A 15,127-nucleotide genomic window follows, 5' to 3' on the forward strand; every position below is an offset into this window, starting at 1 on the left:
GGGCTATTATTGACACACACAGGAGAACAGGAACTACTACAACTAGCTACTGGTGCAGAAGACCAAGAAAGATTTCTACAAAATTTGGAAGAACAATCGTTTGATCAGCCCGGCAAAATCCTCGGAGTACTGCAAAAGATTTGACATGAGAATTGAGAGAAGATGGTCAAAAAATTCACGAGCGAACAATTCAATGATACCTTAACAAGATGAATGTCCATGGGGCGAAAACCAAGATGCAAACCTTTGTTAAAAACAATCCACAAAAGAAAGCATTTGGAGTTGAAACGCGTTGTTTGCTTGTTTGTTTTACTACTATGTTTTTAAACAAATAAAGAATATTTTGATGAATATAAACCTGGAGGAGTTGTGCAATGAATCCTTTTGAAAACTGAATGTTTGGCTCAAATATTTTTGTACTTTTGTATTGTCGAAGAGACTCTACCTTCACTACATACAATTACCTTACACTGGTCAGCACCTCTTCAGTATTAAGCACTGTAGTACACAAATTACCTTTTTTGTTACTATATATATATATATATATATATATATATATATATATATATATATATATATATATATACACATATATATATATATATATATATATATATATATATATATATATATATATATATATATATATATATATATATATATATACATACATATATATATATATATATATATATATACACACACAGTGGTTTGCAGAAGTATCCACCCCCCTAAACATTTTGTTGGCACCTGAGTGTACTCCACAACGTTTTCAAATTAGACTTTACATATAGAATCTACACAAACTACTCCACATTGATAAAGTTAAAAAAACATATAGAATATAAATAAGTAAGATTTACAGACAAAAACAGATTAATCTCAGTTGCATAAGTATTCAACCCCTTTGCTACTGCAGCCCTAAATCAGCTCAGGTGCAAATGATTTGTTTGAAAGGTCACAAAATTAGTGAAATGGTTTCAGCCTGTGTGTACTCAAAGTGGTTTAACTTGTAGATAGTTTCCCTCCGGTATATAAAGACTTTCAAGCTGCAACTCACATAGTGATCCAACAAAGCAACCATGAAGACCAAGGAGCTTTAGAAAACAAGTCAGGGATAAAGTGGTAGAGAGGCACAGAGCAGGAGAAGGGTACAAGAACATTTCAAAGGCGCTGATTATCCCTCTCAGCACAGTGAAGTCCATCATTAAGAAGTGGAAGACGCATCATATCACCCAGACACTACCCAGATCAGGTTGCCCTCCCAAACTGAGCAGCCGGGTAAGCAGGAAACTGGTTCAGGATGTCACTCTGAAGCCAACAATGACCTTGAGAGATCTGCAAAGTTCTATGTCTGAGATGAGAGTCAGTGTTCACACGTCAACAATAAACCGGTCCCTACACAAAGCTGGCCTGTATGGACGGGTGGCAAGAAAGAAGCCATTACTCAAAAAGCCTCATCTTAAAGCACGTATGGAGATGGTGAAAAAGCATGTAGATGATACTGCAGACATGTGGAAAAAGGTTTTGTTTGTCAGACGAGACAAAAATTGAACTTTTCGTATAACAGTGTTCAGTTTAACCACTACAGCTTTGAATAAAAAAAGTTTGTTTGAAAAACTGTGCATACATTATTAGTAATTCAACAAAATGTGACATTATTGGTAGGGGGTGAATACTTCTGCAAACCACTGTATCTGACACAAATGGGAACCCAAACTATGAACACTAAATAGACCATACGTCCTACTTGTAAAACACATAAACATATGTTAAATCAATTTAAATGTATTAATGAGTTGGGAGGCAGAATATTTGGTGGGAATTCAGGACTGTCTCAAAGATCAAGGGACTGTTGGCATGTATGACTACCACTGTCATATTTTCCCACAAGATATATGCTAGAACTGTACTGGCTCCTGGTGGCTCCATATTGGTCTCAGAGGAGTCACCACCCGAAATAAAAGCAAAAGGAAAAATACTGAAAAATATTTTATTCTTCGGGTCTGACTGGTCTAAGGTTAGCGAAGAAACATCCGGCTGATGTACTGATGTATAACAACATCATCCACAACCCCCACCGCTGCGCAGCACACACATCACTTTTTGGCAGTATGTCTTAGACCTCTTGTGTAGCATACTAGTTTCTCCTGGTGTAAAAAATTAATGAAAAGGTCTAGGGAAAAAAAGTGTCTGGATCAAATCTGCGTTTAATATAGAGCTCGCTATAAGCCAAAAGAAAATAAAAAATAATACGTGATATTATCTGTGTCAAGGTATCTGTGCCAAGGTAATTGAGATCCAGCTGGGCACTGGGTGTGAACAAAGATAAAGTAGTTTGCAAGGCAGCTATAGTCAAAATGCCTGGGTCCTACTTTGCAGTTGTTGTCAATATAATTACAGGTTCATATTCAGAACAAATCTGCAAGGTGATGAACTGTTCCAGATAGGTCACAATTCCTCAATGATAATCACAAAATGGACCTGCCACCTGAATGCCTTCTATCAGATCTGCTGTTGTGACAACCTGACTGGGTGTGATTTATCACATTAAAGTGTGCAATTATGTAAGATTACCACTCCCTTACTAGACCACCAGGATAGTCTTTTCAGGCTTTAAAAAACAACAAAATGTCAGGCTAAATTTATAGGGGGCAATTTACCTTGAGAAAAAATTGCAACCTATAAATTGAAATGTGCACAATGTATACATTTTATGTGAATGAGGTATAGCTCATTGCAATATGCACATTAAATAGTAATTTATTTTGTCCATGTTATGTCCTGATTTATGGTAGACACCTTCACAGACAAGCTTTTAATAGATTTCCTTTAAACTCTCTACCCAAACCACTTTTGTAGTCTAAACTCACATTTGTCTTGATCAGCCTGATCCACACAATCACTGTCTGTGTCACTGGGGATTAGCCATGGCTGATGGGCAGCCTGCAACTGCTGATAAGACTCGTCCTACCAACAGAGAAAAGAAAAGAGCCAACACGTTTCAGGTAAGACCAGCTGTGACACATTTTAAGAAGAAACAGGTGAAAATGACTTAATTTGATAAGAAAAAAAAAAATTAGCTTGTACTTAAGAGTTCAAATCTCAACACCTGATGAAGATTCACTGAATAGAGGTAGTTTCAAACATTTACCTCTAGCAGTAATTCTACCTTTACAAGCCTTCAGCAATTACACATGACTGTGATTTATCAGTGGAAGCTTGTTGTTATCTCTACCTGTACACATGCCAATTATAGTTTATTACTGTAAATTCTTGAAATAACTGTGATATGATGAGATTTCAAATTAATAAAAAAAAAAGAATCCTGCAGGGTTTATCAAGCTTTCATTTTATCTCAGAAGCACACAGGGAGGGCCAGTGGAGTCCAGGAATGTGTTCCAATCACACCATAAATTACTTACTTGACCCAATGAAACCTTATTTAATGATAGCCGGGGTAGAATGGCCCTCAAGGCCGGGAGTTGTGCCCCCTGATCTATAGTGTATGACACACTTTATTTCATTTTCTTTTATTGCTGATATTTGTGAACTGTCATGAATTAGTTGCTAAGTGTTGCAGTATTTGCTACCATTTGCTATAGTATATCTATTCAAAATGTACTGTATTATGGTTTGCTGACCAGTGTTAAAAGCTATCTTAAAAGATAGATGTTACTGCACCATTTATAAATGGAACATGTAACATGATGAGGATATATCAGTAGCTTTACTTTAATAAAAATCACTCTATGATATACAGTAAGCCTGTCAGAGCATGAACTGAATAACAGTGACAAACCACAGCAAGCTCTTGAGACTTACGGGTCCATATAACATTTGCAAAGATGCACTGTAGTCACATTACTTCTACAGCTGTTTTTATTTTCCCTTAAATTAACTACACCTTGGTGTATAAAGCTCTGAGCCAAGCTATAATAAATAAATTACCCCCACTTTCCGTGCTAAAGACTTTTATGTGCTCTTTTTTTACAGCAATGAAAGGTGATGGAAGACTTTTTGACATCCCGGGTGAAGGAAGTCGCTATGCTTCCTGTAAAAGTTTCCATGAACGCGTTGACCAAAAAAGATGATTGATTGACTAATCTTAAGTCTCCATTAGAAAAAAAATAGATCTGAAAGATATTTCCATCATTCCCACATGCCTTTTTTTAGCATTACTGAGTCTGTTGAATATATTAGTACAATAGTCAACGCAGGTGGCTTTAATAAAATGTGATTTGCAGGGTATACGTTTTTAATAAACTCTGATGTAGGCAACCAAACTGACAAAAAAATATTCAAATTCCTGTTAGAGATTAAGAGAGTTCACAAAGAAAGGCTTTCAGTGTAACAATACTTCTCAGCAGTGGGCCGTGGACAGGAGTTGAAAAAATAAAACTTTATGTACATTTAATGATGCTTTCTACCCGACCAAGCACACAAATGAATGTTCCACTAACTCCGACTATACAAACAGCACAACGTACAGTATATGTATAGATATGTCATGTAGTAAAGATATGTTAGGGGATCACATGGAAAGAGCTGATTGTGCTAATAAACGGTAAGGAAATACATTTTAGAAATTGCTGTTAATGGTTGTAAAGGATGTCTGCAGCACAAACGGCCACATACTATAGCACATGAGTATGAATACTTTCTCTTTGATCCAGTGTTTTAGCTTGATGTTTCAATATAATCTTGACACTATACATTAAATAATACAGTATCTCATTAAGATTTACAAAAACATTTAAAATCAACTCCCTGCTCGGCTTCAGTATAAATATTTCTTACCTCTGACAGATTGTTTCTTTGAGTAGCAGCATTTCCCACACTTTCTCCAGCTATTTGCCCAATAGCCAGTCCCGTTGGTGAAAGCAGAGGCCCAACCTGACTTGTAGGTGTTACTGGCCTGCTCCTTTGGCTTCCAATGTTTCCCTCCTTGTTACCTTGTTTGCTAGGAGTGAGGGGTCGTGGCAGTAAACTGTTAGGGGTCATGGGTCTACTACCTTGAGCCGAAGGTGTCCTGGGCCTGCTGGTGAGTGTGTTCGGAGTTTGGGGCCTACTGTTTTGGTTGCTTGGTGTCTGTGATCTACTGTTTGCTAAGGAGGCTGGTTTGTTTCCTTGGAGTTGTAGCTGGCTGCTTTTACCAGCAAGGCTTCCTGGTGTTTGAGGACTGGAATTCTGACCAGGCAACACCTGCTGGTTGCCTTGACGAGTTGGTGTCAGAAGTAGACTGCTGTGTGGACTGTTTGGGCTCCGAACTTGTGTGGCTTCAGCAATCTTGGCCAGGTCTTTTTCAACTTCTGCAACAAGAAAATACTTATAATTGTAAATAAGAGATGATGAAAAAAAACTTCAAAAAAATTAAAAAACATGCAAACTTTTAAACTGTCTGTAATGTGCTCTTACGTTTGTATATGCTTATTCAATTTTAATGAAACATGGTTTGGCCAGGCTTTAGCTATTGACCGTATCACAATATAGGGGTATATGGGGGAATCTGTCCATCTGTACGTATGTCATTCCTGCACAAGGAAAGCAGGTCAAAGTCAACTACTTTTTCATGTTATTAATAACATACATTTTGTATTTACATTCATTGGAAATAAATATCAGTAATTTATAATAAGCAGAGCTTTTCAGCCCTTTATCTTTCCTTCAAAGTATGAGCAGAATATGTATTTAACTATATAGGTTTAGACAACTATATCAGGTTTTAAATTAGTTTTTTTTTTTTTCTATGACAAATACTAAGACAAGCCATAGAAGATTCCATGGGAATATATAACTATATAAAATAAACTATATAGGAGGTTTACATTTAAAAAAAAAAAAAAAAATGACATCAGCATATTTATTAATAGCACTCATTATTAAATGAACTTGAATACACTACCTATATGTGTTGATTCTCAGGTTTTTTTTGTTTTTTTTTTAAACAGGTGTATACCTGTAGGAGTCAGGTGGTGCACTGTGCAGTTTGTAGAAGGAAGCACTTTTTGATACATTCAGATACCCAGAGAGGGTCATTATACTAATTTTCTAAAAATAAAAACAATTACCAAGGCTAGTATTCGTACAAAGCCAAGACAAATAAAAAAGATAATACTATGTAAAGTAAATTGACCATACAGAAAACCATCAGCCTGGTTAATACCACGGTAGAGCCCAGCCTATCAATCTGAAAAGTGAGTAAGACTAGGAATTTGTCTCATGGATGACAACCTGCAAGATGATGTCAGAAACCACACATACTAAATTCCCACAGCAACTTAATATTTAAGAAAACGATTACGATGAAATGATCAAATGACTCACCAGACCTTGTATGCAAAGTAAATATACAGTACAGGACTAAATACTGCAGCAGGTAACGGCTTCTAGAGGCTTTAGGAATTGCCCACAATCATAAGAAACAATGATGATCACTTTTATGTTAACACTTACAGCAAAGTAATCTCTAGATCCATACACATTCATTTTAATCTGCTAGATCAAATCGTAATCTGTATTTTAAATGTACTTTTTGTATTTTTTTTTATTTTTATTTTTTTATCTCCTGAGGAAGCACAGAGGGGAGAAAACAGATAATTGATGAATTGAGCTTTCAGTGTTTATGCATCTGCTTGTAGAGAAGAATTCTTCAAAGATTAGAATCCCTTTACTCATTCTGGATTATTATGAACTAGACAAGTAAATAAATACTCCTCTGACACAATTTGATTACCAGGGAATCGTCAGTGACTGGAAACATGTTGCCATGTGAGGTGAAACAGACTAGTGGAAGACTGATAGCCAGCACTTCTCAACCTGTAAATACCAATTTAATATCACTCAGATTACTGTAGGTCCGGATTAGAAATCAAACAGGAACCACGCTGGTTTGAAGACAGGGTTTTTTATTTGTTATGGATTGTCTTTTTAATTGAGAGACAGTGAGGTATGTGTCTCCAATATAATTTAAAACAGATTTACCAATCTCTAATTAAAAATCTTGAATCAAAACATTATTTCATTAAGGCATACAAAAACAAAAGGAGGAAATGTAAAAACAGCCAGCATAGAAAGATTTTAGTTATCAGAATACTACATGTGAACAACTTCTGTCATCACACATCAGCAGCCTGCAGTGAAAATTTAACAGCTGAAATATCAACTCTTAATTATGACTTCTGCAGAAAGCAACACCAAACAGCTGGTATTTTTGCTGGGGTGACACATTTTGTTACAGCAGCTTTAAAAGACGGAAAAGGGTACAGAGAAAAAGGATAAAAATGCAATTGAGTTACACATGACCCTGATGGCATTGTGCCTAATAGAAGGTATTAAGTGAAGAATGCCCGGTAATGTCTTAATCGGCAAGTCTTATCCAATTCTGTTTTTACAGTTATTAAAGACCTGCAAATGAAAGCTTACGTGAGTAATTTCATTAAACTAGTCAAACAATGAAGTTAACCACAAAATAAAAATAAGCACCAGATACAAAGTCCTGGCTTTCTGAATGGAAAACATCAGCAACTTATCAAAGTTACAAATGGGGGAAATTAGGTTGTTCAATGGATTAGTTCACTGCCTTCTGGGAAACTACTTTTGATTTTAGCTTGGTATAAAGTAACCCAAAATCAATACCATCTGATGTCTTTAAACAATCATGGACTCCCACTGAAGTGAGTTTAGATGCAGTATGCCAGGCTACTATTACAATCTCTTCATTTTGTGAAATGCAGGCTTATTAGTTTGTGATATACTTAGCTTTTCCAGTTTGTAATCAATAGTAAACAAGCATCTTCACTGTACCATACTACGGAGACATATAAGAAACCTACGGCTTAACACTAGATTTACAACTAAGAACGAGAAGTCATAATACATTTTAATAGCGAGACATAATATGCTTTGCATTGCTGGGTATTTTTAAAACGTGTGGTTTGCAACAGTGATCTAGAATAAAAGGCAAGACATTGGTAAACAAAGAACTGCCAGGCACATGTCTTAAATTGTCTGCCTTATGGTACTGTTGCCTTTGGTTTAACAAGATGCTTTCATGTTGTTAATAAATTATTTTTGAATGCTGCATATACGTGCTGCTCATTAGAACTATGTTTGCTGAATTGCCTGAACTCGGTATCTTTAAAAGGAAATACATCAAAAAATAAAACAAAGAACATATTTATTTGATTTTTATTACTATTAAATAAGAATCTGAAAGCTCCCGCAGTGCTAGTTACAAGTTTGGCAACTCTGTGCTTCTTACTTTCATAATACATTAATAAAATACGTACTGGATGATTGCTTTCCCAAACACTTTAAATGGTAGATCAGCCTTTAGTTACTCAATCAAGCTTGGTTCCAATATATTTTTGGCATTGAAATGGGTATTATAAAACTTATTATGTGTCAGCATTGAAAAAATAACAAATGGATAACAAAAGGCTCCAATATTTATCACTTAGTAAGAATATTTGTCACTGCATACCAGTGAGATGCTTCTCCATACATTGCAGTTCCTTTGTGGAGAAGGACTCCTTCAATTGTTTCTGCCTTAGGGAGCTCCCGCTTCTGGCATACATTGCATCTGAGTCCCAGAATGGTCGACGCTATTTGAGATATATAAAAAAAAGAAGTCATTTTAGAAAAATATTTTAAAATCACTTTTATATGCACAGCCATAATGCATTCAAATAATGTCCTTTGCAACGATTACAGTTGTAATTATTATTTACAGGGGCATGCAAAAACGGTTTCAAACCATTTAGAAAGTTAATAGAAAGAACATAACCCTTGTCAGTATGGGTAACAGAAACAGTGTTTTGGAAAACTGGGCCCTATTCAAACAAAGCTTCGACTCACTCTGTGATGAATTAAAAAAAAAAAAGATATGAAACTTCTATGAAACTTGGCTTCTTTAACAACATTTTTGCACATGCACAAATACATATTTAATTAATCAAAACAGTTTAAAAAAATAAATAAATACCACATTAAAATGTCATAAAATTCCATGAAATAACAATTATCGTGGGGACTTTCTATACCAGCTATTTAAACAATTGTGAAAAAAAGAATTGCTTCATTTACCAGATTTAACCTTAAAAAGGGACATTTTGCTGTTGTACAATAAGAATTAGTCAATAAAGCCAGTCAAAGAGAGACATCTTTAAAAAATGTACAAACTACATTTTTTAGAAGGAATGTAGTTAAAGGAGAAAGAAATATAAAAAAAGCCTCAAGCTAAAAAAAATAGTGCTAATTTATTAAGGCTGAAAGAAAACCTTAAAACAACAACAATAAAAAAAAAAAACATAACACAAATTTTAATACCCAACATGAACTGAACATTCTTTTGAAAAATTTAAGACAAAAACAACACATTTCATGATCTTCCTGTTTAGCATAATAACTTTAAAAAGGAACGAATATAAACCATTACCAAATGGGTATTTACATCCTAAAGACCCGAAACCTGAATAAAATATATAAGGAGGCTGTGTGGTCCAGTGGTTAAAGAAAAGGGGTTTGTAATCAGGAGGTACCCGGTTCAAATCCCAGCTCATTCACTGTGTGATTCTGAACAAGTCACTTTTAAAAAAAATAGGTAATTGAATGTGTTTCTCGCTGTGTTTTTAGTTAATAATTGGAATATATCTTGAAAAAACACTGACCCACTGTAATACTGATAGTAGAACGTCCCAACTTTACTCACAGTTGTATGAAGACTTAAATGTGGCTACATAAAATGTATGTATCAAATTATTAACTAACAGTTTGTCACAAACACATAAATAAATCAGTATTTACAACAACCCATCCGGCTATTACAAAGTGTTGAAAGACTTATTTACTGTCTGATTTGCTCTTCCATTTATTCATCAGCCTATTTAAAAAAGTATTTAACATCATTATTTTTAAAGATTTCAACAATTCCTATACATCAGTTGAAACTTTGGATTTGTTTTCATCTATCTATCTAGCTTTGTGACAAAGATCATCGCAATTATAAAGATACAAATTTTAAAGGTAATATGGGAGCATTCCGAAGGCACTGGATAAGCCTGATGGGATTTATTGCCATATGTGTTGAAATACCGTCAGAGAAGGCACTCATAATTACTACATCATGTTGACGAATACATACCAGTCTTGATCACAGTTTTGTCAATAGCAATTTTTTATAGTTTTATTGCTCTGGCAGTTTTCCAATCTGTCTCATTGCCTCTGTGTCGCTTCTGGTGTGTATGGTCATGTCACTGCAAAGGAATCTTGTCGTCCAATGCAAAATCACATCTGGTCTGGTGTGTAGTGGCCTTAAGTTTCCAGTACACATTTTGCTTAAAAATGAGGTAGCCCTAATTACTTGAATGAAGTGTAACCGAGTTCTAACTTTGTCAAATTATTATTAGCATCTAATTATACATAATATGTATCATTTTTTGTATTAATTTGTGGAGTCCAACTGACATATCCAACATATCTGATTACTATTATTATAGTCCACAGCTTTCTACTCATATTTACAGTAATTTAAACACAAAACTGAGAGTAGTGCTGCAGGAAATAAAACCACAATAAAGCCAACCACAAATAGTTTTATAATACAAAATTAGATATTTTGTGTCTGTTAGATATTAAAATAATAAACATTTTAGGAAAATAATTTCCTTCCAAGTTAAAAAAATCACTTTTTTGATCAGTTTTAGACAACAAAGTATCTGCATGTGTTCAAGTAGACCACCAGTAATGTGAAGAATTTGAGGTGCTGTTTCTAATGGTTATTTCACAATTTTCTTTTTATTGAAGCAATAACTTAACCCTTTGCGGTCCTATGTCGGACCTGGTCCGACATTGCAATTATTCCTATCCGGTCCAATGTCGGACCCTGTCCGACATCATCAAAGACGCAAAAAAATGGTTTCTAGTCGTTTTTTCTCCGGAAAAAGCCGAGAAAACCATTCAATGGCCGAGTGGGAGCAACAGGAGCCGAGACAAGCCGAAAAAAAAAACAAAGGGCGTATCTCATGAATAGTCATACTTGCCCCTGGCATCTGATAATGGAGGCCATAAGGAAACAAGCTGGCTGTGACTGCATCAGCGCTCAGAGAATATCACAGACATTTGCAGAGCTTTTTTCAGATGTTATAGTAATAAAATAATGACTTGGATCGCATTATTGAGGCGTTTGGTGATAAAACAAGTGATCAGGAGATGATTGATCGGTATGTACGACTAGTATTATTATTATTATTATTATTTATTTCTGAGCATATGTGAAAGCTATAGCGAACGAAAGGGTGGGGCGGGGCTGGAGATGCCTAGTGAGTGCTTTGTTGATATGCAGGGTCTTTTAAACCCGTTTGACTGTGGAAAAAAAATACTTTTAAACAGCGCGTCTAAAATTAACTGCGCATGTGAAAATAAATTGGACCCGACGTGCCTGACGCGCACTTAATAAATGGACTGCAAAGGATTAAGGACTGGTTGCGTGTACATGGAAATACACGGACTCTTGAGTGGATAAATGACCCAGTCCTTATCAAAGCTGGTTATATTAAAGCCCCCGTGACGAGCAGCCAGGGCCAGTTCCAAACACCACCTCTGGCAGCGGGCGCAGCCGGCTGTGCTGCTGGTTTACGTAATGGAGCTTGGACACACGGAGCAGGTTCTTGTCAACCACGTGCAGCTCATCCAGCTGTTGTGGTGAGGGCCTGTGGGTCTCTGAAAGGGACCGTGGCGAACGCATTGGCTGAATAGGCTCTCTTCAGGATCACCTCAGAGACCCGGCACTGCTTGCATCCTTAGATAGGAGTGCCAAATTAGGCACCTGGTCCATGGCGGCAATAGAAGCCTCAACCAGCGGAAAATAGGCCAGGCCCAGTTTCTCTGCATCATGCACCCTATATAGGGTGTCCATCGACCGGGAAACAGCAGAATCTGTTGCTGGACAGTCCCAGGAAGACTGGATTTCAAAAAGAAAATCTGGTTAAACTGGCGGGGATATGGGAGAGGCGGTAGGCTTGTTGTCGAAAATCGACTGCCTTGTTTCCCCTGCTGTAGGCCAGGGCACTTGCAAGATTGCAGTGGCCCTCTTTACTAGCGGTATAAGCTCTGCCGGCAGGGAGAGCTTAACCGCAGGGGACGTGCTGTCGGACTCCATGTCCTCAGATGGGAACGCCACCTCCTGTTCGCCCACCTCCTCAGAGACGCCAATGTACAGTGCCCAATCTGCGCTCGCAGCTCCGTGGGGCCCCAAGGGGACAGGCAGGGCACGTGGCGCCAAACGTTCCCGCAGTAATTCAGTGAGAACAGTTCCTTGGTGGGGAACAGCTGCCAAAAGCTTTTCCATCTGCTCCAAGTCTGCCGATCGCTTGGAACAGCAACTCTTCTTCCCTCTTCCTCAGGGGAGTGGAAGGAGAGGGAGAGCTCAAGGAGGACGAGGAAGACCATGAGGACGTTTTCCTGCTTGGGCTACTTTCCCGGGTGCGTCGTTGTGACAGAGATCGAATGATTCTTGGTGTTAGATCTCCCTCTCGACCTGTGAGGGCACAGTGCAAGAGGAACAGAGTACCCTTAATTAAATTGCACGACAATTTATTCCGTAGGGTAGGTGGAAGTCGGTCATTTAGGAAGGGGGCGGAGCTACGGCACCCAAGCTCATTGACCCGGACGGTAAGCGGCGTGGCATCCGAGGACTGGAGGAGCGGATGCGCTCGTTAACCTCGGAGTCATGGGCGAGGGTATAAATAGGGGGCATGGCTTGAGTGATCTGTTCCTTTGCATATGGTTAAATTACATAACCGAGAAGGAGCCCGTATTGTAAAACAAACTGTGAGTGTTTCGTGTCTGTGTATTAACACTGTGTGTCTTTAGTGAAAACAACACACAAGATTACTGAGCACGATCCGGAGCTGCAGCCGCAGGCCAGCGAAAAACCCGGACTTCACCACTCAACTTTTCCACTACCGGAACTGTCTTTGTTTTCACCACTAGGACTAGAATCACGCACTGTCTAATTGTGTCTGTGTTTTGTGTTTTGTGTGGGTGACGGAACGGGACTTTGGGTTACGGGTCAAACCCGTGGGATTACAAACCGAAGTGATACACGCCGCTGTATCACTTCCAACACTGTTATTTGCAGGTTTGCCTTAAGGCTCTGGACATTTATTAAATTAAATAAACACCCTTGCACCTGTACAAACGTTGTCCGTGTGATTACTCTGCACTGCACTCACCTGCACGTCTTTACCACTTTGCCACAGTGGTCCACTCTCCTAGCCATGCGTCGTCCACTCTCCCAACCTCTCTAAGAGTAGTTGATGGAGAATAGTGGAGCAGGAGTAAGGGAAGTAGAACATTCCTTAGAACTGCAGGATAGCCGTTTCTCAAGTGTGCGCTTGGAAAAAGGGGCAAAAAACTCGCAGAAGCTGAGATTAGCCAGTGCCTCCTTGGCGTGCTCTGGCCCCAGGCAGTAAGAGCACCTGCCGTGCTGGTCCTTAATAGGCAGACGCATGATGCAAGGAGCAAGCAATGCAGTGTACAGATACAGTGATGCTAAAAAGCTGTCACCAAAACGGAATCAAGATACTGTGGTTGAAATTTGTTAAAGCAACAACCGAAGCAAGTATCTCAGTCCTGCGCAGTACTGCTGAGCCCAGCAGCTGGTCTTGCTGCAGGTGTGCTGAGCACCATGTTGCAGACAGGCCTGCGCCTAGGCTCTGTAAAAGAACAGAAAACACACAGAGAAAATACTCAACTAAAAACAGTAATTAAACAATTACATAAATAATAAAAAATGTCTCACAAGGTGCTAAAAAGCAAAAACTAGAATTAAAATAATATCTAGCCGGAGCTATGCAGCCAGCTTATATTGCTGGATCCCTGGGAAGGAGTGACTCGAGCAGCTGGCTTCACGCGGGACACAAGGCCGCAGTGGGACATAACAGGCAACAGGCTGTAGTGCACACAATACGCGTAATTAGTAAAAACTATTACAATGATCAGTTTAAATATCACATATAATTTGTGTAAAAACACAATAAATGCAAAATATATACATATAGAAGCAACAATGTACTTATTTGAACAAGGCTCTCCAATAAGGCGAGTCTTGAAAAGAAAAATGGCGCTGAGATCTGTGAGTGCAGTCCTTTTGTGCCCTCGGGGGCGGGCCATGACTGCCTAACAGGCTTGTTGAGCAACTTTGGTATACAATATTCAGGATTCGGGTCTTTAGGAGGTAAATACCCATAAGGTAATGGTTAAATTTTGTACATTACTAAAGCACAGCTGAAACTAAGTCACCCCGAAATAACTATTTTATGTTTATTGATTGCCATTACATTTTGAGATGGTGACCATGGAGCTATTTGTTGATTTGGATAGGAATTACCCTCAGTGTTTGCCACCCATGTGATATAAGTTACTGAAACATATAAGAAAACAAAATAATACTTTGAAAACAGTGTAGGAGGCCAGTTATTGTTATGTGTTACAGTCTACATGTGTACTTTTCACTGGAATACATCCTCCCCACCACCAAGAATTTGAGATTTTGGGACCAGAATAGCCTCTGGTTTTTAAACCAAAATTATACTACCCCCCACCACTCCCCAACCCCCCATGGTGACAGCGACTAAGAGCTGAATTACTGCCCTGCTTCAGCTTAGCTAATAATAAAATAAAATAATAAAATATACATTACAAAAATAGGAATACGATTGAGCCACTTAATGTGTTGCCTTTGGACTCAAGACATTCACAGAGTTTCAGTACAAATCATTAAATTACTTTTTACACTAATTACTCATTTGCAAGTCTAATCATAATGAGTAATTAAACAGAAAGTAACAATATTAAACTTCCAGTGCTGAAATATTTGGGAAGGTACAGTGCTCTGATAGGCTCATGCTTGTAGTCTCGTGTGGAAAATATTAGAACCAAGTCTTAACTTGTCTGCCAATGGGTATCTCAAGACAACATACACTGAACTAAATGAAAAAAAAAACGAAAAAAAAAATTATATATATATATATATATATATATATATATACACACACACACTACAAAAAAATGTGTCTTGATTCAAAGTAAGGCTTGTGAATATTTAATATGCATTGGGGTTGTG

At 37.7% G+C, this 15,127-nt stretch overlaps 1 protein-coding gene across 7 annotated transcripts in view; it reads right to left on the reverse strand.

The window, feature by feature from the left end:
- LOC117399457 (uncharacterized protein C8orf34 homolog) overlaps positions 1–15,127 on the reverse strand; it is a 142,718-nt gene that overhangs the window by 24,614 nt on the left and 102,977 nt on the right. For 5 of the 7 annotated variants that reach the window (XM_059022235.1, XM_059022234.1, XM_059022237.1 and 2 more), the window contains exons 11-13: positions 8,486–8,606; positions 4,801–5,312; positions 2,874–2,970 (exon numbers count right to left, since the gene is read on the reverse strand). In XM_059022235.1, the coding sequence (XP_058878218.1) occupies positions 2,874–2,970; positions 4,801–5,312; positions 8,486–8,606 (730 nt within the window). The remainder of the gene's footprint in view (positions 1–2,873; positions 2,971–4,800; positions 5,313–8,485; positions 8,607–15,127) is intronic. The other 2 variants (XM_059022238.1, XM_033998622.3) reach the window with 1 other exon arrangement.

The sequence above is a fragment of the Acipenser ruthenus genome, chromosome 4 (assembly GCF_902713425.1).
Source record: "Acipenser ruthenus chromosome 4, fAciRut3.2 maternal haplotype, whole genome shotgun sequence".
In the NCBI taxonomy this organism is placed as follows: domain Eukaryota; kingdom Metazoa; phylum Chordata; class Actinopteri; order Acipenseriformes; family Acipenseridae; genus Acipenser; species Acipenser ruthenus.